The 27,650-nt window shown below is 58.7% G+C and overlaps 1 protein-coding gene across 5 annotated transcripts; it reads left to right on the forward strand.

Annotated features, from left to right (window-relative positions):
* Nucleotides 1-26,707, forward strand: LTBP4 (latent transforming growth factor beta binding protein 4). 5 transcript variants are annotated; one of them, XM_061173652.1, is made up of 33 exons: nucleotides 1-172; nucleotides 2,005-2,063; nucleotides 2,221-2,359; nucleotides 2,850-2,959; nucleotides 7,768-7,959; nucleotides 8,117-8,364; nucleotides 8,441-8,543; nucleotides 8,908-8,982; nucleotides 9,072-9,194; nucleotides 9,726-9,890; nucleotides 10,726-10,875; nucleotides 10,996-11,127; nucleotides 11,758-11,889; nucleotides 11,972-12,097; nucleotides 12,885-13,010; nucleotides 13,548-13,790; nucleotides 14,266-14,391; nucleotides 14,480-14,599; nucleotides 15,459-15,587; nucleotides 15,809-15,934; nucleotides 16,226-16,348; nucleotides 16,567-16,698; nucleotides 17,745-17,876; nucleotides 17,956-18,081; nucleotides 19,465-19,611; nucleotides 20,911-21,174; nucleotides 21,465-21,536; nucleotides 21,804-21,932; nucleotides 22,140-22,286; nucleotides 23,248-23,400; nucleotides 24,300-24,680; nucleotides 25,078-25,230; nucleotides 26,305-26,707. In XM_061173652.1, exons 1-33 carry the CDS (start codon nucleotides 24-26, stop codon nucleotides 26,457-26,459), a joined length of 4,887 nt encoding a protein of 1,628 aa, XP_061029635.1. In that variant the 5' UTR covers nucleotides 1-23; the 3' UTR covers nucleotides 26,460-26,707. The 5 variants fall into 5 exon arrangements, with proteins under 5 accessions (XP_061029635.1, XP_061029636.1, XP_061029637.1 ...); XM_061173653.1 differs by lacking the exon at nucleotides 17,956-18,081; XM_061173654.1 differs by lacking the exon at nucleotides 15,459-15,587.
* Nucleotides 26,708-27,650: the final 943 nt, after the last annotated feature.

Here is a 27,650-nt window from a genome sequence, read left to right on the forward strand (position 1 = left end):
AGCGCGACTCCACGCCGGACACGATGCGGCTGCCTGGCCCCAGCGGCCGCCGCCCCCTCCTGCTGGTGCTGCTGCTGGCTCTCCTTGCAGCCGCCGCCGCCGCCGCCTCCGCCGCCGGCCCCAGCCCCAGCCAGGCCGTCGAGGTTGCGGTGATCCCGGGCCGCCCGGCCGGGTAAGCCCCGCTGCGGCCCCCTCGTCCTTGTGCCGCCTCTACCCAATAAGTCTGGAGGTCTAGGAAGACCAGGACTTTCGGATTTAGGGGAATATGAACCCACTGCTTCGTGATAAGGATGAAGAACCAGAGCTCTTGAATTTATTAGGGCCCTCTATTTTGTAGGGGTTAGAATCCGAGGTGTACTGAGATTTTGAGGGGAGGGATTCCCCTCCCGTGTGGTAGAGACGGATGTGGCTCCAGGGAATTCTAGAGTTTATTTGGAGAAGGGTCCCAGTTTATATGGGGATGGGGCTTTGAGTTCTCCTAAGATGATAGATGGGTGGGGCCGAGCTGGGATGGGGTCCCCCAAACTAACTGGGTGCTTAAGGAGGAAGAGTATGGGAGGTTATCAGGGCACTTTAAGGGGGAGTTGACATGTCCTGGTTTTCTGGGGAGCGGGGAGGCCTGAACTAATTAAGAGACCTTTTCCTAATGAGTGAGGAAGACGTGGAGTTTGGGGTTGATGGTGGAGGGGCTTGTGGAAATTTGTGCGGAGATGGGGGGCCCTCAGATTTCATGAGGGTTGGGGGGGGTGCTTTAGTTTCCTAGAATTAGCGGATTCCAGGCTTGAATGAGGTACCAGTGATTTCGCGGCAAGAAATCCAGAATTTCCTAAAGATTTAGGGGGTTATAGCCACTCTTCCTGTCTACCGGGTGACGAGATCGAAGGAAACAGTCTGCCCAGTACCCCCCCACCCCCGCCCTGCGGCCCAGCGCTCCGTTACAAAGGCCCCGGGCTCAGCTCCCGCCTCGGTCTCTGCGAATGCGTTTAGTAACCCGAGCCGCGCCGGGGGCGGGGCTGGGAAGGGGTTAACCCGGAGAAGAGGCGGGAGGGATGACTGCAGGATCGGGGGTCCGGAAGGCTCCCACCCGGGCGGCCTCCTCCCCTACTGGGCCCCACCCATCTAAAAAGAGTCCATACGCCCGACGTCCCCTTCATAGCATCCCCCCGCTGCCCCTCTCTCCCGGCCGGCGCGCGCGGCCTCGTCCCTCGTCCCCCTTAGCCTGGGGATAATGGATTTGTCTGGGGGGCCCCTTGGTTGCGACGCACTTGCGCCCAAGCTGAGGGTTCCGCCAGCCAGAATCTGAGACCCTCCCGGCGCGGAGATTCCTCCAAGAACGACTCCTTCCTCCTGGTCAGGCGGGAAACTGAGACCCATAGACCAGGAGACTCTGGCTCCAGGACACACAACGTGGAAGGGCAGGAAGGGGCTAGAACTCAGGCCTCGGGATTCCCAGTACTGGGCTGTGGCTCCTGTATCCCCCTCCACCTCTGCACCCTGCTGGACCCGTAGTCAAAGGCGGACCTCCCTCCCCAGCCGTTGAGGCCTGTGGAGTGGCGCCATCTGCCGGCCAACCGCGGGATGACGGCTGAGTCCAGGACAGGGAAGTGCGGGGAGGGCGGGGTTCTAGGTTCCCAGATCGGGCTTGGAAGTGCGCTTAGAAATCCTCTTTAAGTCTTTTTTTTTTTTTAATCATTTTTTAAAAAAAATCATTTTTAAAAGACTTTTAAATGTCTTTTCCAATAATACCTTACCTCAAACACTTCAGAAGAAAAATAAACGTGAGGTTGCTGTGACCCTCATCCCTGGAGAGCCTAAACCCGTTTGCCTCCTATTGTACAGATGGGGAAACTGAGGCATCGAGCACAGTGCCTCAGATTGGTCACACATCAATCTCGAGCACCTTCAAACCTTATCTTGGCTTTCCCTCCCCTATCCCTCATTGCCTTCTTTTGGGGAGTTCTACAGTGCTAGGGCCCTGAGTGACTTCCACCCCTCTATTTATAGTGTTGCTGCTTGTCGCTGCTGCCCAGGCCGATCGCCCAGGAGGAGCCGCTGCTTCAGAGGTGGGTTCTTGTAGGCGAGGTATAGGTAGGAGGGGAAAGGTGGTAGGAGCAGAGGAGCTGGGGGCTCCCTTCCTCACCCCTCATCCCAGCTGGAGAGCTGGATGAGAGAGGAACTCAGTCGCCTCCTTTTCCACTTAGTCCCTGGCTGTCTCTGAAGCCTCCTGCAGGGTCCAGAGCTGTCGGCCCGAAAAGTGTGCAGGCCCTCAGTGGTGCCTGACTCCAGTGCTCCCAGAGCTGTCAAGCCCCAGCCCCAGCGTGAGGAAGAAACAGGTGTCCCTTAACTGGCAGCGACTGACGTGAGTGTGCAACCCTCCCCTACTAGATGCTCCCAACTCTGCCACCATTTCTGGCCCATCTTTCTCTCTGCTCCCTGGGTCTCCTCTCCCTTGCTCTCTGTTTCTATCAACTTGTGTCTCCGTTTCTGTTTCTCCTTTTCTCGCCAATCGCTGTCTCTGGGTCTTTCAGTTTCTATCTCTCTGTCTCCATCTTCATGTTCCTCTCTATTTGTTCTTTCCATCTGTCTCTTTCTCTCATAGTTACCTGTCTCTTTGCCTCTGTGTCTCTCTTCCCTCTCTCCCTTCCTCATCTCTGTTTCTCCCACTGACTTTGTTTCTTCCAAGCCTCCAACGAATGCTCAAGGCCTGGTCCCCATAAAGAGATGGGGGGGGGGTCGCAGAGCCTCCACTGGGAGACCTCCTGGTGTGGGAGGTCTCTTCCAGTCGCGGGGAGGGGAGGGGGGTCAGCCAAACCGCGGTGACAGCTCCTTCTCTGCCCCCTCCCACCCAGGCTGCAGGAAGCCCGAGCTCTGCTGAGGCGACGGCGGCTCCGCGGGCCGGGGGCCCGGGCATTGCTGAGAAGGAGGCCCCCACAGCGCGCCCCTGCCGGCCAGTCCCGGGGTAAGAACGTCCGCCCTTCCTCCGCCGGGGGGCGGGGGGTTCCGGGCCAGATAAAGCCGTCTGGTTCCCACGGTTCAGCCGCCGCCTAGCCGCCCCCCATTGTAGCTCAGCACCCCTCCCCAGGACGCAGCCCCCTCTAGGGACCCCGGCGTCCGGCAGCGAGAGGTGAGTCCGGGACAGGACCAGACGCTGGCCAGAGGCGCTGACCCGCGGGGGTGGGGCCGGGAAGCCAAGCGTCCGGGCTCCCCACTGCCGGCCGAAGAGGGGGGCGCTGTCCCGGCAGAGAAAGCGGCCGAACTAGCCCAGACAACAAAAGCGATTGTGCCGGTTGGCGCCTGCCTGGTTACCGAATGCCCAAAACTGCGGGGCGGCTAGGGGCCAAAGGCCTCCCACTACTTTCCCGACCGTCCTCCTGCCTTCCTCCCGCTCCGGCTCTCGGCCCCGGGGCTAGCACACCCCCTAGTCTCAACCACCCTTAAAAGTCCCCCTCCTGCTGTGGCCTTCAGCCCAGATGTGTCCCCTCCTCCCTAAAGTCTTCCAGATGTGGGCCTCCGGCCAGATGTGAAGACCCCCGCCCACAGTCTCAATCCACCGTTTCCCCTAATCCATTCTGACTTCTACCAGGTGTGAGGGTCCTGGTTAGATGTGACTGCGTCCTCAAATGTGCCCCTCCAGCGTTCTGCCCACCATCCAAACCCCCAATTCCTTCATGTGCCCAGGTGCACCGACCCTTCTCCTCTCCCCCAGATGTGCCACCTGGCTGCCCAGATGTGCCATGGCAGCCGCCTACCCAGATGAAGCTCCTTTTTCTGTGACTAAGGCAGAGACAGCCTTTAGCCTCCTCCCCAAATGCGGCCCCCACTACTCTTTCCTCTTTATGGATTCAGCCCTGTCTGGGGGGGAAACGGGCCCGCCCCCACCTGTTCCCTTCCCCGCCGCTCCCCTGCGGGCCCCATTCACTTGTTGGTGCGAGTCGGGGGCAGAGGGGGCGCCCCCCTCCCCCCTGCGAGTCTAGCGCCTAGCCTGCGCGCCTCTGGCTGCGCGCCCGGCCCCACGCGCCCCCGCGCGGCCGCCGGGGAGGGAGTGGTGGGGAGGGGGGGGCCTGAGCGGGGGCGCGGCCGCCCTCCCCCGCGGGCGGGCGGGCGCGGCCGGGCCCCTCGGGCGGGCTGGGGCGGCGGCGCGGCGGAGCGCGGCGCTGCAGCCATGGCGGGCGGCGCGCGGCTGCTCTGGGTGTCGCTATTGGTGCTGCTGGCGCTGCTCCGGCCGCAGCCCGGGCTGGGGCGGCCCCGAGAGCGCCTCCGCGTGCGCTTCACCCCGGCCGTGTGCGGCCTGAGCTGCGTCCATGGGCCCACCGGCCCCCGCTGCACCCCGACCTGCGCGCCCCGCAACGCCACCAGCGTGGACAGCGGCGCGCCCGGCGGGGCGGCCCCGGGGGGCCCCGGCTTCCGCGCCTGTGAGTGCGGGGTGGTGGTCCCGAGGGAGGGCTTCCCCGGGTGGAGGAGGATCCCCGGGGATGGGGGAGACAGTCCCCAGGGCGCGGGGAGCCCAGATTCCTTGCGCAGTAGTGCTGGGGAATCCCTGCTTATTTAAGGAAGAGAGCCTCAAATTCCTGGTTTTTGGGGTTGGGTCCTGAGGGTCTTGATTTCGCAAGCAATGAGGGTTCTCAGGGACCTGTGATGTCGCATATGAGGGGATTGGGGGCTGACTTTTGTGCCTTTGAGTCAACGTGGGGAATACCAGAATTGAGGGTCTTGGGGTCTTGGGGGAAAGGGGTCCGAATTCTGTGACTGTGAGTAAGGGGTCCCCAGAGTCCAAGGGAGAAATCCAGGGCCATGGGGGGTTTTCCACTTTCAGCTTCTTTGGGTGGGAGGGATTAGGAAAGTCTAGGATGGGAGTGCCTGTGAGGAGGGGGATTGGGGTGTGGAAAGTTGATCCTGAGAGCTGAGAGGGAAAGAGTTCGTAGAAGGAGGGTCTCTGCAGGACCCTGAGTTGCAAGGGTCGCACGTGGAAGAGCAATCCAGACTGGAGGCCTAGGGGAAAAGGCGCCCCCTGGGGGCAGAGGGGACAGGAGGCGTGTGCGCACCAGGCTCCCCTAGATATGGAGAGCCCTTGGTGGGGGGGTGGGCCACCTGTTGGCCCCAGAGTATGGTGGTGGGTGGGCTCTCAGGGTCTGGGCCTACCTGCCCCCAGCCCCGGAGGCCCTCTGGAGTGGGGAGTGGGGGCCCCTGGCGCCGGAGAACTCGCCCAGCCTGGCCCCCAGCCAACCCAGCCCTGGCCGGCGTGAGCTCATCTCCCGCCTGAGCCCCCGCCCGCTGCCACTCCCTCTCTCCTCCCCTTCCTCCCTCCTTCCCTCACTCCCTCCCAGCCCAGCCTCAACGGGCCTGTGCCAGAAGCCTTGCCCAGGCGGGTGCCAAGCCCCTGGAGGCACAAGGAGGGGTCTGTGAAGGGGGCTGACCTCAGGAGGACCTCGATGTCCTCAGCCCCTCATCCCTCCAAGGGTGTGGGACATGGAGTTGCCTGTGCCCATCTAGCGGCCCACCCTTGGTGTGGAGGCCCTCAGGGTGCTGGGCGGGGGGCCTACATTCAGGATGATAGAAGACAGACAAGTGTCTTTGGAGGTTAGGAAATGCCCCCAGACTTAGCTGGATTACCACCCGCAACCCCCAACAGAGACCCTTCCTATTTTGGAATCTTGATTCCTAGTTAAGCCTCTCCTAGGCCTGCCACTTAATTAAGGGCTCCTATTAGAGCACCCTGGAGTCCTGGCCTGACTTCTCTAACTAGGGGAGCCCAGAGTCTCTGCCCTCACGCCCTAAGTCCCTCTGCACCGCTATCAACAGACTCCGGAGACCAGCCCCTCCAGTGAAATTCCCTCACATTCTTCTGATGTAATCTCCCCAGACTGTGCCCCTCACCAGAGAACTCTAGTTTTGTCCCTCAGCTATTCCTCCCCACATCCAGGGGAAACCCCGGATTACAGATTATATACAGTGATAACTCTGCTCCCTAGCCGAATTCTCTTCCCACAAAAGGCTCCTATTTTCTTCTGTTTCCAAGTGATCCCCGATTCCTGTCTATCCAAGTCCTTCCCTTCCAGCTGACTCCCTCCCCAGGAACTTCTGATCCATCTGTCTTCAGAGAAACCCAGAGTTGGTCTTGATCAGTGATCCTCCCAAGAGGACTACAGATACTGTGTTCCCCCCAAGCAGCCATTAATCAAAACGACTTGGGTACCTAATCCCTTAGCTGAGAGGGGAGGGGGGATTCCACAGTATCTTACAGTCTTCCCAGACAACTGAGGCTCTCTTGGGCTGGGGACTCCCAAGAATCCCACTTCTCCATCTAAACCTTGTTCTCAGCACCCTCCAATTGGCCATTCCCTAGAAGACACTAGAGTCCTGTTTTTAGGTAACTCTCCCCAAAAGGACTTAAGGGATTCCTTCTGTTGAAGGGTGCCTCCGTTTCCTCTGGGATAGGCTCCCTTTCTGTTCCAGAAACCTCCAGTGGTCTTTGAACCCCAGAGTGCTGCCTTCTAACTGATCTCCTCCCAGGAGTGCAGTCTCTTTACCCTTATAAATTGAGGGGGCTCCCTCTATGCTTTCCTCTCTCCAGTGTGTGGCTCAGAATCCCAGACACGCCTTCCTGGACGGCCCCGGCCGCCTGCCCCCTTCCTGCCCTCTGCACAGCTGTCTCCAGCTGTTCTCGGCAGCCCCTGGGGAGAAAGGGAGGGGGTGCCCTCGCAGGATACGTCCGGCCTTCTTTGGCTCAGCGGGCCCGGGGCTCCCCAAGGGTCCGGAATGAGGAGCCGCCGCCCTGCCCCCGCCGCACCCCTCTTTGTTTACCCCGCCGCACAGCTGGTAGTGCCCCGCCCAGAGGTGGCCTGAGGCCCAGCGAGGGCGCGCCTAGGGGAGAGTAGGCGCGTTCCCGCTGGCCCCGCCCCGGGGCTACTGGAGGCGGGAAGTCAGACCTAGAACTGGAGAGCCGGAGCCAAGGGGAGGTGGGAGGAGACAAAGCGCGGGGGGCGGGGGGTGGCTAGGACGTCCAGATAGCCGGGAGGTGGGGTGAGAGGAGCGTGAGCGACTGAGCCAGGGCAAATTAACTTGAGGAAAGGAAGGTGGGTGGGGCTAAAGGCAGCAGGTTAGACGTCTTAATAGGCGGGGTTTACAATCCCTCGGGTAGAAGAAGATGATGTGGGCAGGGTGCGTAGAAGGGGAGGGGGGGAACCGAACAGCCTGTGGGCGGAGCTTGAACGTAGTGGACCCTGCCGGACGGGGTGTGAGCGTGCCTAGAATGGTAAGGACGGAGTTGCGAGCAAGGGGTAGTGCCAGGGAGTGGCAAAATGTGGGTTTGGTCAATGGAAGTGACCAGCGCTGGGTCTGAGGGGCTGAACAGTAAAAGATGGGCGGCGCTAAATGCGAAGGCAAGAGCTAGAGTGGGCGGGGCTGAGCCTACGGGCGGGTACAACGCTGTCTGGGCGGGGCTGGTACGCCGTGGACTCGGCCAGAAAGTGGGACTCGAGAGGGAGGGCGGGGTGAAATGAAAGTGAAGAAGGAGCTGGAGGGCGTGGTGAGTGGACCCAGTGGGCGGAGCTATACCATCAAGGGCTGTACGACTGGACCCAGCCAAGGCAAGTGGCCAGGGTTAGGGGGGAGATGACTCAAGACAGCTCATGGCGGAACGACTTTGAACTGAGTGATACCTTTGAGGGTGTAGTTACAACGTTAGGGACTGAGCTCGTTTGAGTGCGCTCGTCCCAGGGGGGCTGCAAGGAGGGTTGCCGGCCCTGAGTGTCCTCGCTCTCCCCCTAGTCCTGTGTCCCTTGATCTGTCACAACGGAGGTGTGTGCGTGAAGCCTGACCGCTGCCTCTGTCCCCCGGACTTCGCTGGCAAGTTCTGCCAGTTGCACTCATCGGGCGCCCGACCCCCGGCCCCGGCCATGCCAGGCTTCACCCGCTCTGTGTACACCATGCCACTGGCCAACCACCGTGACGATGAGCATGGTGAGGAAAGTGCGGCCGGAGTCCCCTCCGCCCCCTCTGTCCACCACCTCGCCGTTCCTCTGACTCCCATCTTTCCTACCTTCTCTTAAGTACCCTTCTCCAGCGCGCCCTTTCCCCCATTCCTACTCCCACTTTGCCCCGCCGTGCCTCTCTCCAGGCGTGGCGTCTATGGTGAGCGTCCACGTGGAGCACCCGCAGGAGGCGTCGGTGGTGGTGCACCAGGTGGAGCGTGTGTCCGGCCCTTGGGAGGAGGCGGACGCCGAGGCAGTGGCGCGGGCGGAGGCGGCGGCTCGCGCGGAGGCGGCAGCGCCCTACACGGTGCTGGCACAGAGCGCTCCGCGCGAGGACGGCTACTCGGACGCCTCGGGTTTCGGTTACTGCTTTCGGGAGCTGCGCGGAGGCGAAGTGAGAGGAGGCCGGTGGGGAGGGGCCCGGAGCGTGCCACCGCGCGGGGGCGCGCTCACCCTACACTTCCCCACAGTGTGCGTCCCCGCTGCCCGGGCTCCGGACGCAGGAGGTCTGCTGCAGAGGGGCCGGCTTGGCCTGGGGCGTTCACGACTGTCAGTCGTGCTCGGAGCTCCTGGGTAAGCCCCAGGATGTCCCCGAGGTGCTCGGAGCTGGGGAGGAGTGAGAACCCCGCTGCTTCTCGTACTCTGCCCATAGATATACCCTTACACAAATTCTAGCCATGCCTACCCGTTGTGGGGATCATTTCCAGTCTAGACCTATCCATACCGTCTGGGACCACCCACCCCACTTTCTGACTTTGGCTACCCTGTTCTCACTCGGCCTTTGTACCATAGGCCTACTCATGCAGATCGCCAACCTAAGGCTGACCTTGCACTCAAACCACACTCAACACCTTTTAGTTCCTCCCACCCCATTTTCGTCCCCGCCCACTCCATCTCGCTCCGCGCGCCCCGGACCAACCCTCTTCTCTCTCTACAGGAAACTCCGACCAAGTGGGCGTCCCAGATGGACCGTGTCCAGCTGGCTTTGAAAGGGTTAATGGGTCCTGCGAAGGTGAGCTGGGGCAGGCGTGGGAGGAGCTTGGGACGGGGCTGGCAGGGAGTTTGCCCCTGACGCCACTGGAACCACCCCCTCCCTCGCAGATGTGGATGAGTGCGAGACTGGCGGGCGCTGCCAGCACGGGGAGTGTGCGAACACGCATGGCGGATACACCTGCGTGTGCCCCGACGGCTTTCTGCTTGACTCGTCCCGCAGCAGCTGCATCTGTGAGTCACTGGGGCCTGAAGCTGGTCCCATGTCCACCCTACCCTCATGCCAGAACATCCCTGGGTCTAATTCCCTTAGACCACACTCCCCCCAGATGCTCCCAGACCCCAGGTCCCCCCAGTCACTCTTAGATCCCCCTCAGAACGTCTCAGACTCTCATTCACCCTCAGACTCCCTGAACCTTCTTCCGCTCCTCTAAGAACCCCTCAAACCTTTTGGATTAGGATCCCCAGACTTTCATCAGCTCCTCTCAAGCCCCCAAATTTCCTCCTCTCTCTCGACCACCAGACCTTCTTCAGATCCTGAGATCCTTCCCAGATTCTCTCACTCACCCCTCAGACTCTCCTCAAGCCCCAAACCATTTTCAGACCTCCCAGACCCCTCAGATCTTCCTCAGACTCTCTCAGAGCTTTCCCAAATGCCCCTCACACCCACCAAACCCTCCCTGGGACCATTCCCCTACCTCCCAGATCCCCTAGTCCCACTACACTCCCAACCCCGCCCTGAAGAATTTCCTCCCCCACCCCCAGCCCAACACGTGATCTCAGAGGCCAAGGGACCCTGCTTCCGCGTGCTCCGCGACGGCGGCTGCTCGCTGCCCATTCTACGCAACATCACCAAACAGATCTGCTGCTGCAGCCGCGTAGGCAAAGCCTGGGGCCGGGGTTGCCAGCTCTGCCCACCTTTTGGCTCAGGTGAGCGCCTCCTGCCCGCCTTTCTCTAGACTTGACACAAACAGCCCCCATTCTAGGCTCCGCCCCCAGCCCCTCCAACCAGGTTGGGCCCTAGCCTTGGCCACGCACCCAGCATCTGAGACAGCCTATCTTCAGAATGGACTCCACCCTGGCTTGCACATGACCTTGAAGTTAGGCTGTGTCTGCCGAGCGTCACCCCCAGCCTCGACCTCCCCTAGCCCTTGAGATAGGCTGCCTGCCCAACCTTGTCCCCAGGCTCTGGCCACCTCCCCAGCTTCTGAGACACTGCCTTCAACCTAGGTTCCGCCTTGGGCCCCGCCCCAGACACGCCCCTCCCGGAGACACCTCCCAGGCAATCTTGCTTCTTCATAAAACCAGACCCCACAATGGACCTGACTGTTTCCTGGTCTTCAACCCTGTCCCTGTAGACACCAAACCAGACCCTGCCCTCAACTCCGGTCCCTGCCATCCTCCCAAAGAGGGAAAAACATCCTTGGTCCCACCTTTAGCCTCTGAGATGTCCCATTCTTTGGCCACTGGGGCCTGAAGCTGGTCCCATGTCCACCCTACCCTCATGCCAGAACATCCCTGGGTCTAATTCCCTTAGACTACACTCCCCCCAGATGCTCCCAGACCCCAGGTCCCCCCAGTCACTCTTAGACCCCATTTCAGCATCCAACCCAAACCCCTAACACACTCCCAGGCTAAGCCCTACTCATGGTCAAGGCCAGACCCTAGCCCCCCCTTTTCTCTCTCCTTCACCCCCCTTCCCTCTCATTCCCCCCTACTGCTCTTGCCCTCTCTCTGCCCATCTTCTTCCCTTTCCTGTGTCCAGAGGGTTTTCGGGAGATCTGCCCAGCTGGCCCTGGCTACCATTACTCGGCCTCCGACCTCCGCTACAACACCAGACCCCTGGGCCAGGAACCACCCCGAGTGTCCCTCAGCCAGCCCCGTGCCCCGTCCTCCACCTCTCGGCCACGCACAGGTGAGCTGGTTTCTGGAGGAGGGTGAGTTGGTTTCTGGAGGAGGGAGTGTTGTCTCCAAGGGGAGATGAGTAGGGACACCCAAACCCAGGTCTCCACTGTTGATAGCCCTTCTTTACCAGGCTTTCTGCCCACTCATCGCCCAGAACCCCGGCCTGAGACACGGCTAGAACCCCGGCCAGAGCCCCGTCCGGGCCCTGAGCTTCCCCTGCCCAGCATCCCTGCCTGGACTGGTCCAGAGATCCCTGAATCAGGTGCGGTAGAGGGAATCAGCGGCATTGATGGGGGTATTACAGGCAGGAGTTCTGGGTGGGGGGCTCCAAAGTGAAGATTCTACAATAGAACAAATAAGGATGTGACAGCCAGAGGAGTTAAGGAATGGGTGGGAAAAGATAAAGGTTTGAAGGGTGGGGTGGTGGTTACATCAGGAGCTGGAGTCAGGCAAGCCTGCATGCAAGTTCTGTGTCAATTGGGAAGGTCAATTTAACCTCCCTGAGGCTCAGTTTCTTCATCTATAAAATGCGGATCATTGTGAGGATTCAGCAAGCTGCCTCTGAAGTATCTGGCACATAGTAAGTGCTCAGTTAACGTGAGACAAATAATTATTTTTCACGGAGGACACTAAGAGCATATCTCAGGCAGAAGACTGGGGAGCAAAATATTAAAAAATGAAGACTTTGGAGTGGCATTATGGGAGGATTCAGGCAGAGGATCTGATGGGAATGTCCCATGATAAAGGAGAGGGACATCAGAGGGGGAAAACTGGGCTTGAGGGGGGACATCCAGGAGGATGTTTTAGGCAGAGGATCTGAGGGAATTGTACTGGGATGAAAGGGACAGAAGATTCATAGATGGGTGAACCCTGGCTCACTGGACCCCCGCAGGTCCCTCTGCAGGCGAGTGTCAACGCAATCCCCAGGTCTGCGGCCCGGGACGCTGCATTCCCCGGCCCAGTGGCTACACCTGCGCGTGCGACTCCGGTTTCCGGCTCAGCCCGCAGGGCATGCGCTGCATTGGTGAGCCAGGCCGAGGGGGAGGACAGGCGGGGCGGGCGGCTCTACCCTGTCACCTCCTGACCAGACCCCTCCGTACCCTCAGACGTGGACGAATGTCGCCGCATTCCCACGCCTTGTGCTCCCGGGCGCTGCGAAAACACGCCAGGCAGCTTCCGTTGCGTGTGCGGGCCGGGCTTCCGAGCTGGCCCGCGGGGTGCGGAGTGTCTGGGTGAGAAATCCAGGCCCCACCCCAGCTGGGGTCTCGCTCCAGCTCTCCCTCTGGAGCAGTTCCCGCCCTCGCACTCTTCCCCACGTCCCTTCAGGCCAACTACTGCCTTGGCCTGGCCCCTGACCCCGTCTCCAGACCAGCTCCCGCTCTCACTTCGGCCCCACCACTGCCTCTTTCCGGCGCAGCCGGCCCTTCCCGTCGGGGCCGGTCCCTGCCGTACTACTGTACGGCCTCTCTCCTTGACTGGGTCCCGGCTCCGCCCCTCCCTTGGCCCCGCCCCTTCAATATTCCAGACTAGCTCCTGCCCTCTCCAAGGCCCCTCCCCTGTCCCACAACTGCTGCAACCTTTATCTCCTCACCATGACTCCTGATTTCCACCCTGCCACACCAGTGCCCCGTCCCCAAACCACCCCTTCCCTCGCTCCTGCCTTCCCTTTGTTCGGTCCCCAAAGCTGTTCTTCCCGCCCTTGCCCTGCCCAGGCCCTGCCCTCCCCAAATTGCCCCCCTCACGGTTCCCCTCTCTGCCTCTGCCCAAGCTGGGTCCCCAACTCTTGTCCTGTCCTCCCCGCTGAAGCTCCGCCTCAGCCTTAAACCGAGCCCCTCCGAGCCCCTCTACCGCCCCTGGCTCCTGCCTCGGCCTGGCCCTGGCCGAAGCTTGACTCCGCCCCTCCCGTCCCCGCCTCCCCGCCTCCCCGCCTCCCAGCCTCCCCGCCTCCCCAGGCCTTCTGGGGGAGGCGAGGAGGCGGAGTGTCTGACCCAGTCCCAGGCACGCGGTTTGTGCCCGCAGACGTGGACGAGTGCCACCGCGTGCCGCCACCCTGTGACCGTGGGCGCTGCGAGAACACGCCAGGCAGCTTCCTGTGCGTGTGCCCCGCTGGGTACCAGGCTGCGCCCCACGGAGCCAGCTGCCAGGGTGAGGGATTGGGCATGTAGGGGGAAGGGTAGAGCGGCAGTGGTGAGGGATGGAGATACCGAGCCAATGAGGCAGAGGGAGGCTGATTGATGGGAGAAAGAGGCCAGGCTCTGAGAACCAGACATGCAGGCTGTTGGGGATGGAGAGGCCAAGTGTTGGAAAACAGAAAGGCTGAGTCATGGAGGATGGAGAAACAGAGGGATGGGGGATGGAGACGTCATTAATGGGGGAAGGGGTAGAGTTGTGGAGGACAGAGTTTAAGGAGGCCCACTGATATGGACTAGAAAGACAGAGTTCTAGGAAGCAGGCAAGCAGCTTAATAGGGACTGAGGAAGTAGAGGGCTGGAGGATGGAGTTAGAATGATGACAGATAAGGTGGCAGAGTGATGGAAGGTGGAGAGCAGAACCATGGCGACAGGGTGGCAGGATGATGGAGGGTGGAAGGTCAGAGCGATGGAGGTCAGGGAGGTAGAATAGAGCATGGGGGGGCGGAAGGGGCATAAAGGAGGTATGACCTGGGTCCCTTGCTCTGAGCAGATGTGGATGAATGCATCCAGAGCCCCGGCCTGTGTGGCCGAGGGGTCTGTGAGAACCTGCCTGGCTCTTTCCACTGTGTGTGCCCGGCTGGCTTCCGGGGCTCAGCGTGTGAAGAGGATGTGGATGAGTGTGCCCAGGAGCCACCACCCTGTGGGCCAGGCCGTTGTGACAACACAGCAGGCTCCTTTCACTGTGCCTGCCCTGCTGGCTTCCGCTCCCGAGGGCCGGGGGCCCCCTGCCAAGGTGAGGGTGCTGAGTCCAAAGCCACTTCACCCCCATCTGCTGTAGGGACTGGAGACAGGTTTGGGAGAGAGAGGCAGAGCGATGAGGATCAGTGAAGGAGGACAGGGACAGAGGCCTGGGGGTATTGAGGGGGTGGGGAGGGTCTGGCTCCAGCATCTTCTCCCCTTTCTCCAAATATGAGGGTGCTCTCCATTCCTCCTCATTTTTTGGATGATACTCTTGTGCTTGTGGGAACCCTGAGGAAGGGACAACTATGAGTCAGGGAAGGCAACATGCAGGAGGTGGTGCCTTAGCCGCATCCTGGCAGCTGGAGAGACCACTAATGGGGAAACAATGAAAGGGTCTGTCCTTCTGGGAGGAGGGAGCAGCCTGAACAAAGTCCAGGACGCTTCCTCCAGAGTAGAATGTTGGGGTGGGTGGTGATGGCAATGGGTCCAGGCCCCTTCCTCAGCCCCACTGGTCTCCTCTGCCCCAGATGTGGATGAGTGTGCCCGTAGCCCCCCGCCCTGCACCTATGGCCGGTGTGAGAACACAGAAGGCAGCTTCCAGTGCGTCTGCCCCACGGGCTTCCAACCCAGTGCTGCCGGCTCTGAGTGCGAGGGTGAGGCCGGGGAGGGAGGGAGGAGTGGGGATGGGTGAGGGGGGCGTTGGGCCACTCCTCCAAAGCCACCCTCTCCTCTGCTCCCCAGATGTGGATGAGTGTGAGAACCACCTGGCATGTCCCGGGCAGGAGTGTGTGAACTCACCTGGCTCCTTCCAGTGCAGGGCCTGTCCTGCTGGTCACCACCTGCACCATGGCCGATGTACTGGTGAGATCAGGCCCTGGGTGTGACCTTGGACCTGCATCATGCCTCCTGACCCAGATCATGACCCCTGACCTGGCCTACAACCTTCTAACCTGGATCTCAATCCCCTTACCTGGACCACAACCCCCAGAGCCTGACTGCAATTCTTGACCTAGACTATGAACCCCTGATCAGACTGCAGTTCCTGATTTGGACCACGACCCTTGGCCCTGAGTGTGACTTCTGACTCTGTGACCAATGAACCCTCAGCTTGACTGTGACATTTGACCTTAACCATGAACCCTGCTGATAACCCCTGACCTCAGCCCTGATAGCAGTTGTGACCCCCCTGATGCTGCCTGTCCTCTGACCCTGTATGTGACCTGTGACCCCTAAACTTGACTGTGACATTTGACCTAAACATAACTACTGACCACAACCCTGACTACAACCCGTGACTCTGTGTGATGCTTGATGCTGCCTCTTTCACTGCCCCTGCCCCTTCTCAGAGCACCTTCCCTGGGGCTTGATTGTGTCCATGATCCTGGACCCTGACCCCTGACTAGAGACTCTGGCCCCTGACCAGAATGCCATCTAATTATCCTGGTGTATAATACCTGACCCCTTATCCTAATTAATGTCTGACTCCTGTCTCAGTCCAGAGTCCCTTCACCTGACCCCAGGATCCTGGCACAGGGAGTTCCCAGAAACCCAGACTCAAGGACCCCCAACCCCAGTCTCCCCTACCCACTTCTGCCATGGAGCCTTCACCTCATATCCAACCCAAGACACTTCCCATCACCTTCTTCAGACCCCTCTCCCCCAAGGGGATCCATCAGTGTGTTCCTAGACAGAACCCCTTCTGAAATCCCCATTCCCACAGATGTGGACGAATGCCGTTCGGGCGCCTCCTGCGGCCCCCACGGCCACTGCACTAACACTGAAGGCTCCTTCCGCTGCACTTGCGCGCCAGGCTACCGGGCACCACCTGGTCGGCCCGGGCCCTGCGCAGGTGGGCTGGGCGGGGAAAAGGCTGGACAGGCTGGGAGTGGGACTTGGCTTCCTGGGTAAAGCCTGGTGGGGAGGTGGGAGCTGGACTAAGGGACTGCAGGTGGAATTTAGAAACCGGCCATCGGGGTGTGGCTTGGGGGACAGGGTTGCTCCTTTGTAGGCGGGGCTTGGGTCTCGGGGGCGGGTCTGGTAACCCCGCAGCCCTATCTCTGGGTACCCTAGACGTGAACGAGTGCCTGGAGGGCGACTTTTGCTTCCCCAACGGCGAGTGCCTCAACACCGACGGCTCCTTTGCCTGTACTTGTGCTCCCGGTTACCGGCCCGGACCTCGCGGAGCCTCTTGCCTCGGTCCGTACCCAGGCTGGGCCTGGATCGGGAAAGGGTGGGGAAAGGGAGGGGCGAAGTTGGGAGACGAAAGGGGAAAGGGCGGAGTCTGGATAAATTGGGCAGTGAATGGAAAGGATGGAGCCAAACCCGTCGGAGAGGTGGGGCTTGCAGGAAAGGGAGGAGCCTAAGGCAGGTGGGGAAGGCGTTAAGGTCTTGGAGCTGGAGGGGCGGGGAAAGGGCGGTGGAGGGGCGTGGCTTGGAGTGTTAAGCAAAGAAGGAGATCCGCCTGCGGTTTCCGACACTGTCCCGCAGACGTGGACGAATGCAGCGAGGAGGACCTCTGCCAGAGCGGCATCTGTACCAACACCGACGGCTCTTTCGAGTGCGTCTGTCCTCCAGGACACCGCGCTGGCCCAGACCTCGCCTCCTGCCTCGGTGAGAGGCCTCGCCTCTGCCTGGTCCCTCTCACCTCTGCCTCCTGGTCTCCCCCATTTGTCTCCCCACTCTGCCTCTCCTCTGCTGCTTTCTCCCTTCCCCTTTCCTGCGACTCCCGCCTCCCTCTTCTGACTCTCCTCTCCCCTCCTTGACTCCCCCACCTTTTTTCCTTTCCCTCCCTGCCTCCCCCATCTGACTGCCCTGCCTCCCTCCCGCAGACGTGGACGAATGTCGGGAGCGGGGCCCGGCCTTGTGCGGGTCCCAGCGTTGTGAGAATTCCCCCGGCTCCTACCGTTGTGTCCGCGACTGCGACCCTGGCTACCACGCAGGCCCTGAGGGCACCTGTGACGGTGAGATCACTGCCCCACCCCACGAAGTGTCGCAGAAGCCGGCTCCAGGCCTCACGGACTTGGGGGGAGGGGAGGGAAAGGGCTCCCAACCAACGTACTTAACTGTCTCCTAATCGTGGTGAAAACAAGCCACCAGCGTGTCTTTATATTTTTTTGTAGAGGGGAGGCAGGACGATAGGGGAAGACACTCCTGTCAGGAAACAGGCCAAGCCTCGCTTCCAGAAGCAGCCCAGAGTTGGGGATGGGGGGCGATGGTGTGTGGGTCAGCATTTTGTGGAACAGATGAAATGACTGCGGACTGCCTTGGGCTCTTGGGTTGCCAGACCCCCGATTCGTGGAAACCTAGTTTCATGGGACCTCATTCATTAATTCCACAAGAATTCATTAAGCACCTACTGTGTGCAACACTGGCAGTAGAACAGGCAATGAGTCAAACAGAATCCCTGTCCTCACGGAGCTGACGTTCTAGGGGGAGAGACAGACAATAAATATGTAAATATGAACTCGAGTCATTCAGCAAACAATTTGGGGGCACCTACTGTGTATCAGGCACTGTTCTACACCCTGGGGATACAATGAGGAACAAGACAGGCACAAATCCTTGCCGACGTGGAGTTTGCATTCTAGGGAGGTGACAGTTGGCATACCAATAACTACATGGATATAAGAAGTTTAAGAAGGAAAGTAAAGCAGGATAAATGGACAGAGATGACAGGGCAGTAGGGGTAGGGGCGCTAGGAGGGCTTGACCTAGACCCTTGAGTGAAGCAAGGGAGGGAGCCATGCAGATGGCTGAGGGAAGAGTGTTCCTGACAGAGGGAACAGCAAGTGCAAAGGCCCTGAGGCGGGACCATGTTTAGGCTATTTGAGAAATGGTAAGACGCCTTAAGAGGTATCAGTGCTTGTTGATTTTTAGAGGCTCAGACTCCTAGAATACCAGAGTCAGAGACTTCTCAGTCATGGGAACGGGAAGCAGCACCAGGAACCTGTGAATCCAGGCCTGTGACTCCCCTCTCCTTCCCCCATCCCCTCCCCACTCTTTTGCAGACGTGGATGAGTGCCAGGAATATGGCCCAGGGATTTGTGGAGCCCAGCGCTGTGAGAATACCCCTGGCTCCTACCGCTGCACACCGGCCTGTGACCCTGGCTACCAGCCCACGCCAGGGGGCGGATGCCAGGGTGGGTGTCCCTGGAGCAATGGGTGAGATGTGGAGGGGCTAGAAGGTCCAGCAATGGCCTGACTGTCTGGTGGTTGCAGATGTGGACGAATGCCGGAACCGGTCCTTCTGCGGGGCCCATGCCATGTGCCAGAACCTGCCTGGCTCCTTCCAGTGCCTCTGTGACCAGGGCTACGAGGGGGCGCGGGACGGGCGTCACTGCGTGGGTACGGGGCTCCAGGGGGTGGGTGGGGCCAGAGGGTGGGGAAGAGGTTGTCAGGCCCTGCTTCTCTCCATAGATCTGAATGCATGTAAACTTTAGGGGTATGGAATTTAGACCTTGGAATATAAGATCATCTTCATGTCACTCAGGAACCCCTATTTATCCAGATTTTATCTGTGGCATGCTTTAAAAATGCATGCATAAGATAGTAAAAGTGCAGTAATTTTTTTTTTTTTGGCCGCACTGCGCGGCATGCGGGATCTTAGTTCCCGACCAAGGATCAAACCCGCACCCCCTGCGGTGGAAGCGCAGAGTCTTAACCGCTGCTGGACTGCCGGGGAAGTTCCAAAACTGCACTAATCTTAATTATACATAAGCATCCTTTATTTTTTTCCCAACATTTTACGAGGAATTTTTTTTTTTTTTTTTTTTTTGCCGTTCCCCGCGGCTTGTGGGATCTTAGTTCCTGACCAGGGATTGAACCCGGGCCACGGCAGTGAAAGCGCCGTGGAAATCCCACGGACCGCCAGGGAAATCCCAAGGAAAATTTCTAAACATACAGAAAGTTAAAAGGCCTGTAGAATGAACATCAGCATACCCATGATCTATATTCTATTATTATCATTTGGTTATGCTTGTTTCCTCACATATCTTTCCATTAATCCACAAAATTTTTTGGATAAAATTTTAAAATTAAATTGCAGGCTTCAATATACTTCCCCCTAAATTCTTCTGTGCATAATGCATGTCATTAACCAGAGTTCAATTTGTGTTTACGGATATTTTTATTTGAGGTTCAATTTACATACAGTGCAATGCATGAGTCTTAATTATACATTCACTTAGTTTTGACAAATGCAAACACAACAGGCTTCATTTGTTTAAGGGGCATTAAACTGAAGTTCTGGGAAATATTTGAACTTCAGGCATACGTGGATCCAGGAATTGTAACAAGGCTAGCTGTCTCCCAGCTCTGCTATCCTCTAATGCATTTATTTTCAGGCCGATTCTCTTTTCACAATGACAAAAGTGGCCCTAGCACCTCTGGTTGACATCCTTAGCTTGACGTCCCTGGCTACAGAGGGAGGCTCTTTCTTCATATTTCTAGAACGAGTCCCAGGACTGGCTTTGATTGGCCCAGCTTGGTCACTGCCTGTCTCTGAATCAGAGAAATGCAGCAATCTGCTTGGCCTGCTCAAAACATAGGTTGAAAATGGAGGAGCAGAGGGCTCCCAAGGGAAATTCAGGGTTTGTCACCAGAAGACAAGTAGATGATGGGATCTGGGCCATTAAAGTACTCATACTCAAAGCCCAGACTTTTAGACTTATGGAATTCCAGAAGTTTACAACCATTGACTCCCTCTTCCCTGTTGTCTCCTGTTCACAGATGTGAATGAATGTGAAACGCTACAGGGTGTGTGTGGAGCTGCCCTGTGTGAGAATGTGGAAGGCTCCTTCCTCTGTGTCTGCCCCAACAGCCCTGAGGAGTTTGACCCCATGACTGGGCGCTGTGTTCCCCCTCGGACGTCTGCTGGTGAGACTGAGATCAATGTCTACTTAACTGACGGCTGCCGGCCCCGCAAAAATATAATGGGATCTAACCATTCCTGATGTGGACAGCTGCCATCAGTTAGATGCTGTTGTTTTAAACAACAAAAACCTTCAGAACACATGAGTTAACCTGGGTGTGGGACTCAGTGTCAGGAGAAGTAGATCCTGGTTCTGACTTTACCAGATTCCTTCATTCAGCAGATGTTCACTGAGTTTAGGCCCTTTTCTGGGCCCTGAGGACACAGTAGTGACCAGGAGAGACCACCCTGTCTTCAAGGGGCTCACAATCCAGTGGCGGCAGATAGCAATATCACCTGATGGTAACAACCCAGAGGAATCAGGACTGGGATGGAGGAGGCACAGGCCAGAGCAAACAAGCCTGTGATGGGAAAGGCTAGAGCGTGGTGGGAATCCAGAGGAGGTGCCTCCCCAGCCTTGAAGGAGAGTTCGGGAGGGCTTCCTGTAGGAGGGGATGTCTGAACTGAGAGTAGTAGGATGAGTAGAAATAAGCCAAGCCAAGTGGATGAGGGAGGGCATTCTGGGCAGAGAATACAACAAGGGCAAAGGCCTGGCAAGGCAAGAGAGGACCTGACATGTTTGAGGGACTGAAATAAGTTCAGGGTGACATGCTCTACAGAGCAAGGGAAGGGGTGGGGAGAAGTGAGGCTGCAGAAGGAGTCAGGCGCCAGACCACACTGACTTATTACCGCGGTCAGGAGGTTGGACTTTTCTTGAGGGCACTCTGGCACCATGGAAAGGTTTTGAGCGGGAGAGGGGTATGATCAGATTTTGGAACTTCCTCTGGCTGCCATGTGAAGGTGGATTGGAGTGGGGCTGGGACCTGAGCAGAGAGGACAGGGCTGGACCAAGGCAAGGGCCATGGGAGGGGAGGAGAGGGCAGGTGGGAGAGGGGCTCAAGAGGCCAAAGTGGACAGGCTGTGGGGCTGTCTGGGTAAGGGAGAGGTGTCCAGGCCTAGGTCTAGATTTGGGTATGAAGATTCTGAGACCAGATTGGGACACGTTGGATGTGAGGCCCCAGGGAGGCCTCCAAGAGGCCAGGGAAATCCCCTCTTCTCCTACCTGAACTGCAGCTTGGATGATGGGCCGGACTCTTGGGAGAGTGAGATGGGGAGGCAAGAGGTACAGAAATTAGAGGAGGTGAGAATGGGAGAGAGATGATGACAGATGCTGAGAGGTGTGGAGTCGGTTCTGCCACATGGGGGCCTCAGTTTCCCCATCCATAACACAGGGGCTGGAGGCTCAGCCCACACTCTCTCCTCAGGCACGTTCCCGGGACCGCAGCCCCACGTACCCGCCAGCCCCAGTCTGCCAGCCAGGCTCCCACCACCCCCATCCCGCCGGCCCAGCCCACCTAGGCAGGGCCCTGTGGGCAGCGGGCGCCGGGAGTGCTACTTTGACACGGCAGCTCCGGATGCATGTGACAACATCCTGGCTCGGAACGTGACGTGGCAGGAGTGCTGCTGCACTGTGGGTGAGGGCTGGGGCAGCGGCTGCCGCATCCAGCAGTGCCCAAGCACCGAGACAGGTGGGCATGGGCCGCTGGGTGGACACAGGGCCGAGGGTTTGGGTAGCAATAGGCGGACGTGGGACTGGGACAAAGGGCCACATTTGGACAAGGGACTTAGGTGCTGGTATTGCATGGGCAAGAGTGAGCTGCCAGCCAGGTGGGCGCGAGTCTGAGAGGTGGATACAAACAGGCACAGGGGCTGAAGACTTGGGCAGTGAAGGGGGGGCACTGAGGCAAGTGGGCACAGGCAGGCCCAAGGCAGGGGCTGGGCCACGGGTGTCTGGGCTCAGCCTTGTCTCTGTGTGCAGCTGAGTACCAGTCATTGTGCCCCCACGGCCGGGGCTACCTGGCGTCCAGCGGAGACCCGAGCCTCCGGAGAGGTAAGGCCCGCCCACCCTCAGCCCCCAGGCCCAGCTCTGTCTCACCCCATCTCTGTTTTCTTTATCTCTGTCTCTCCCCCTCCCACCCTTATCTTCTGTATCTCTCCCTCTGGGTCTCTCTTGCCATCTCTGTCTTTCTCTTCCCTGATCACGCCCCGCAGCTACACCCCGCCCCCCATCCAGCCCACCCCACAACCTGGCCTGCCTCCCCCACCTCCCCCCGTCTCTCTTGGTGCGGGAGTGTGCCTCTGACCATCCTTCCCGCAGATGTGGACGAGTGCCAGCTCTTCCGAGACCAGGTGTGCAAGAGCGGCGTGTGCGTGAACACGGCCCCAGGCTACTCATGTTATTGCAGCAATGGCTACTACTATCATGCCCAGCGCCTGGAGTGCATCGGTAGGAACCCCACCTCCACCGGCACTCACACCCCCACCTGGGACTCTCCCCAAGCCTTGGCCACTCCAGCTCCTCTCTGGAATGTGGCCAGCACCAGCAGGAAGTCCTTCCTGGAGTCTAGACTCCATCTATCCCACCGTCAATGCACCGGGGAAATGGGAAAGGGGAGAGGGCTGCTTCTTGATCACTTCCTCCATGCCTCCCTAGATAACGACGAGTGCGCGGACGAGGAGCCAGCCTGTGAGGGCGGCAGCTGCGTCAATACCATAGGCTCTTATCACTGCACGTGCGAGCCCCCACTTGTGCTGGACGGCTCGGGGCGCCGCTGCGTCTCCAACGAGAGCCAGAGCCTCGGTAACCCCTCCCCCCGCCCCGCCCCGCCGGTTAGCCCCGCCCCAGTCTCTCCCACGCAGCCCAGCCCCTCATTACCCCCACTCAGCCTCACGCCCCGCACCCGGGCCACGCCCCTTCACGCCCCATTTAGCTTCCGGTCTCGGTGTTTGACTCTCGGAACAAGAGGCCAGCGGGCCTGGTTAAAGGCGAAGGTTGTAGAGGAGCCTCCCTGCCACTTACTGGCCCTGTGTACACGTGCACGTTCCTTATCGCCTCTTGTACCCCAACTTCCTTTCTGCACATTGGGTGGATTGGCAATAGCCCCTACTTTATAGGGTGGCTCTGAGGAATTTTATTTTTAAGAACAGAATGGGACCTGGTCTTACTAAGTGCTAAAAGTGTGCTATTATTTCCCTGTGGGTCTCTGTCTCTTTGCACCTCTCTGTGGGTTTCTGTCTTTAGGCCTTTCTCTGAATTTCTGACACTCTCTGCCTCTGTCTTTGCTTTTAGGTCTGTTTCTCTCTGCATCTTTGCTTTCCTGTGTTTCTTTGAGTCTCTGACTCTTTCGATGTGTTTGTGTTTATTTCTTTGGGTCCTCTCTCTCTTTTTGCCCACTGACCCAAAGTCTCTTCTCCTCCCAATTCCTTTTCCTACAACGTCCTCCCACATCCTGAGACTTTATTCAACAATGCTCAGAGAGGAAAAGCAACTGCCCTGGGGTCACAGAGCCCTGCAACAGCCAGTCTTGGATAGAATCCTCCTCTCAGACCCTATCACCCTCCTATATGATAGCCTTGTGCCAGACCAAGCCCCATACTCATCTGGAGTTACCTCAGAGGACTTCTAGGAGTCAGATCACAGCTGCTGAGAAGGATTTGGTGACAGGGAGAGGATGGCTGGGCTGCTCCAGTAGGGAGGAGATTGAGCATTTGGGAGGACTTGAGTGTCTTCCCGCCTTGATGCATGCTGTCTCTGCCCTCAGACGACAATCTGGGCGTGTGCTGGCAGGAAGTGGGGGCTGACCTCGTGTGCAGTCGCCCTCGGCTGGATCGCCAGGCCACCTACACAGAGTGCTGCTGCCTCTATGGCGAGGCCTGGGGCATGGACTGTGCCCTCTGCCCAGCACAGGACTCAGGTACTGCCACCTGCCTGGGCCACACTCCGAGACTCTGCCCCTCAGGCTCCAAATCCAGGTCCTCAGACTCCTAGTCTTAGACCCCAAAGTCTCCCAAAACTTGGTCCCTCAGACCCCTATGTCCCAGTGCATTCCTAAATCTTAGACCCCAAGTCATAACCCAAAGACCTCCAAGCCTCAACCACAGAAACCCCAAGGCCTGACTCAGCAGGTCTCATAGTTCCAGTCCCAAAAGGTCCTAAGGTCTGATCTCTCAGACCTTCAACTCCTGGTCTCTAGAAGCCCAAGACAGCCCATGAGACCCCTCCCCCAAATCCTGGACCTTTAGACCTCCAATACCAGCTGCTCAGATCCTGCCATCCTGGCTCACAGACTCTGGTCATAGCTCACAAACCTCCAAGTCCCAGTGGCTTGGATACCCACATCCAGGTGCCTAAGAAGCCAACACACAGCTCCAGAGATCTCCATGCCTTGGCGCTAAAAAGCCCTGAGTCTCCCAATTCTCAGCCCTTGGGAAACCAGTGCCAGTCCTAGGCCCTTGCTCCTCTGACTTCCAGGTCCCATGGTTCAGATCCCCTCCCATGCATCCTGACCCATCAGGCCCCTGGTACTTCCCAGTCCTGGTCCCTAAAACACCTCCATCCCATTTTTGTAGGCCCCTAGCCCCAGATCTCATGGGCCCCCAAATTCCAGCACTTGGACCCTGATTTCTAGCTGCAGTCCTCAGTACTCCTGATCCCAGCCCTGCAATCCCAGTCTCCTCCTTTGAAGCCCCTCTAATGCCTCAGCCCACGGCCCTACCCACCCTCTCCTTCGGGCTTCTCTTCCCCAAGGGGGGGCGTGAATGATGGGTGCCGAGGAAGCAAGGGCTGATTGTTAGGCTTGGCTCCTGTTCGCAGATGACTTTGAGGCCCTGTGCAATGTGCTGCGCCCCCCCGCCTATGGACCCCCGCGACCAGGTGGCTTTGGACTCCCCTACGAGTATGGCCCAGACATAGGTTCACCTTACCAGGGCCTTCCGTATGGGCCTGAGTTGTACCTGCCACCCGTCCTACCCTATGACCCCTACCCACCGCCACCTGGGCCCTTCGCGCGCCGGGAGGCCCCCTACGGGACGCCACCCTTCGACATGCCCGACTTTGAGGACGATGGTGGCCCCTACGGTGAATCCGAGGCTCCTGCTCCACCCGGCCCGGGCTCCCGCTGGCGCTATCGGTCCCGCGACACCCGTGGCTCCGTCCCAGAGCCTGAGGAGTCGCCTGAAGGTGGAAGCTATGCTGGTGAGTACTGCGGCCCGAGTGATGGGGACTAAGATGAGAAGCCAGGTGTGCACAGAGATGGAGATGGGGAAGGGAGGAAAGGAGGGGGGAGGAGGAGAGACGGAGACAGAAACGAAGAGAAGCCGGGGGAGAGACAGGCTCAGAGAGATGGGAAAACGGAGATATTGTCGGAGAGAGCGACAGAGAGCAGGGATGAAGAGGAACAGAGATATCCCTGTAGACCTACCTAGAAAGCGATGAGGACAGAAGGAAAGCTAGAGAGAGCAGAGCGACGTAAACATCCTGGCCTCACAGCGCCCCCCAGAGCCCTGGAGCGGGATGGGCAGTTTTAGAAGGGGACCCACCGAACCTGGGGCGCGGCCCCACCCGAACCCCGGAGTCCCCGCACTCTCCGCAGGCGCCCAGGCTGGGCCCTACGAAGGGCTGGAGGCGGAGGAGTGCGGGATCCTGGACGGCTGCGCCCATGGCCGATGTGTGCGTGTCCCCGAGGGCTTCACCTGCGACTGCTTCGACGGCTACCGCCTGGACATGACCCGCATGGCCTGCGTCGGTGAGGGGTGGGCCGGGGCCGGCATGGAGGTTGGGTACAAGAGAGGGTGGAAGCCTTTACTAGGGGTGGGTAATCAGGGACGTCGAGGAGACCGGCCAGCCCCGGTGGGGAGCAGAAAGTAATTTTTGCTCAGGGATGGGGCTTGCCTGAAGGACAGGTCAGGCTGGGAGGAAAGCGGAGCTTGACCACAGCACTGTGGCTGAGCTTGAAGCAGGATGGAAGGATAGGATCCTGCAGGCGTGATTTCTAAGAACTCCCAGGGCTACCTTGGGCAATTTGCTTGACCTCTTTGAAGAGCTTTCAGTCTTCCCATCGAATAGGAATTATGTCTGCCTAGTTTAGGCAGTAGTAAAGCAGAGTGGTTACAATCAGGGACTCTGGGGGAGTTGGATAGACCTCGGGCTCAGTCCAGCAGCTTGCTGTGTGACCCCGGACAGGTCACTGTCCCTTGCTCAGTTTTTCTTACCTGAAAAATGAGTATAGTCGTAGAACCCATTTCATAGAGTCGTGAACATCGATCTACAATGACAGTGAGGCCTATGTGTAAAGCTCAGAGAAGAGAACTGAGTTCCTCAAAGCCTCACAGCCAAGAAATAGCAGGGGGCTGGGCACTCAGGGTCTTTGTGAGCTGGTCTGCGAACCCCCTGGGCAGAGTGTGGGCTTTTTGTGTGACATGGGGTAAGGGGCTTCCCCACGCTAGGCCTCAGTTTGCACAGTACCTACCTCACAGGGTTATTGGGAGGATAAAGTTAATACATGTAATATGCTTAAAACAATGTCTGACACAGAGTAAGCACTTATTGTTGTTGATATCATCATTAGTATTGTTTTTCTAACAAAAACATAGTGTCTTAGGGGCTACCACACTCATCTCACAGAACACAAAGCTGAGGCACAGAGAGGTTAAGTTACCTGCCCAGGCTCACACAGCCAACAGGTGGTAGTGGCTGGATTCCACTCCAGCGGGAGGCTCAGCATGCACACCCCTCTGCACCAGGAGCCTCAGGGGCCAGGGACGTGGGCTCCTGGGTCCCCAGCTCTGAACAGCGCTCCTGGTATCGCCCCCCTCCCCAGACATCAACGAGTGTGACGAGGCCGAGGCGGCCGCCCAGCTCTGCGTCAACGCGCGCTGCGTCAACACGGATGGCTCGTTCCGCTGCATCTGCCGCCCAGGATTCGCACCCTCGCACGAGCCGCACCACTGCACGCCGGCCAGGCCCCGGGCCTGAGCCCCAGCAGCCCTGGACCGCCCACTCCGCGCCTGCGCACGCGGGGTCCCGGCTGCACACGCCCTCCCTCCTGTTTGCGCGCATGCGCACAGGGATGCCGGACCCGGAGGAGAGGATGGTCGATGGGACAGACGGGGAGGAGGAGTACCCTTCCTACAGACGCCGCGGGCCCGGGCTTAGCCCATGGTCCCCTTCATATTCCCGCTCCTTTTTATAAAAATGTTCAATTAAAAAACACCTATTTTGTATCTTCTGTCTCTGTCTGCCTAATGTTTCTCAAACTTTGGCTCTAGAGTTTGTTCTTTGAGCTACTAAATTACATCCTCTCGCCGTCCCTACTTCTTCATTCCCGTGCCTCTGTCCCTTGGTCTATCTCTGCCTCCCTTGGTCTTTGCTTTTCTCCTATGTCTGTTTCTTTGTCTCTGTCTTCTGTCTCTTGTCTTTCTGCTTGTTTTCTCTGCCTAATTCTCCGTGTCTTTGTCTTTTGGTCTCTGCTGCTGTGTCTTTCTCTTTCCCTATCTCCCTGTTTCATTCTCTCTCTGATCTCGAGAGAGGTCTTACCTCTGGATTTTTAATACTCCTGACCCTCTCAGTAGATCCTGTCTGTAGCCCCCACTTCCCCCTGTGCAAGGCCCCAGGAAGGGGTGGCATGGGATAGCCTCAGCCCCTGCTCAGGGCGCTCCCTCTTTGCTCAGGGAACCCCAGATTTCCTCTGTTTCCCAAAGAAGTTTATTTATTTATTAGTGTTAATTTATTTATTTGGTTGCACCGGGTCTTAGTTGAGGCAGGCGGGCTCCTTAATTGCAGCTCGCTGGCTCCTTAGTTGTGGCATGCAAACTCTTAGTTGCAGCATGCATGTGGGATCTAGTTCCCTGACCAGGGCTCGAACCTGGGCCCCCTGCATTGGGAGTGCAGAGTCTTAACCACTGCGCCACCAGGGAATTCCCCCCCCCCCCCCAAAAGAAGTTTAGAGCTTTTCTGGTACAAGTGGGCCATGGGGAGGAGGTGGGAGCAGGAGTCACTGGAGGGGTGCATCCAGACCTGGGCCTCCAGCTGCGATTTGGCTGTGGCAGAGCAGGGAGTGGCAGTCCTGGTGGGTGGCCTGTGCAAGGACATGTGGAGGCGGGGATGAACTGTGTGTGTGCTGGTAAAGAGCCCAGCACGGACCTCCTCCCCAGTGGCCGCTGCCTT

Source organism: Eubalaena glacialis, chromosome 18 (genome assembly GCF_028564815.1).
Source record: "Eubalaena glacialis isolate mEubGla1 chromosome 18, mEubGla1.1.hap2.+ XY, whole genome shotgun sequence".
Classification (NCBI taxonomy): domain Eukaryota; kingdom Metazoa; phylum Chordata; class Mammalia; order Artiodactyla; family Balaenidae; genus Eubalaena; species Eubalaena glacialis.

Excerpts from the sequence above, each read along its gene's own strand:
- LTBP4 (XM_061173652.1), top strand. The coding sequence starts at position 24 with ATGCGGCTGCCTGGCCCCAGCGGCCGCCGCCCCCTCCTGCTGGTGCTG. Across the intron at positions 21,537-21,803 it reads AGACCCGAGCCTCCGGAGAG|ATGTGGACGAGTGCCAGCTC; the intron begins GTAAGGCCCGCC and ends TCCTTCCCGCAG. Across the intron at positions 22,287-23,247 it reads CAACGAGAGCCAGAGCCTCG|ACGACAATCTGGGCGTGTGC; the intron begins GTAACCCCTCCC and ends CTCTGCCCTCAG.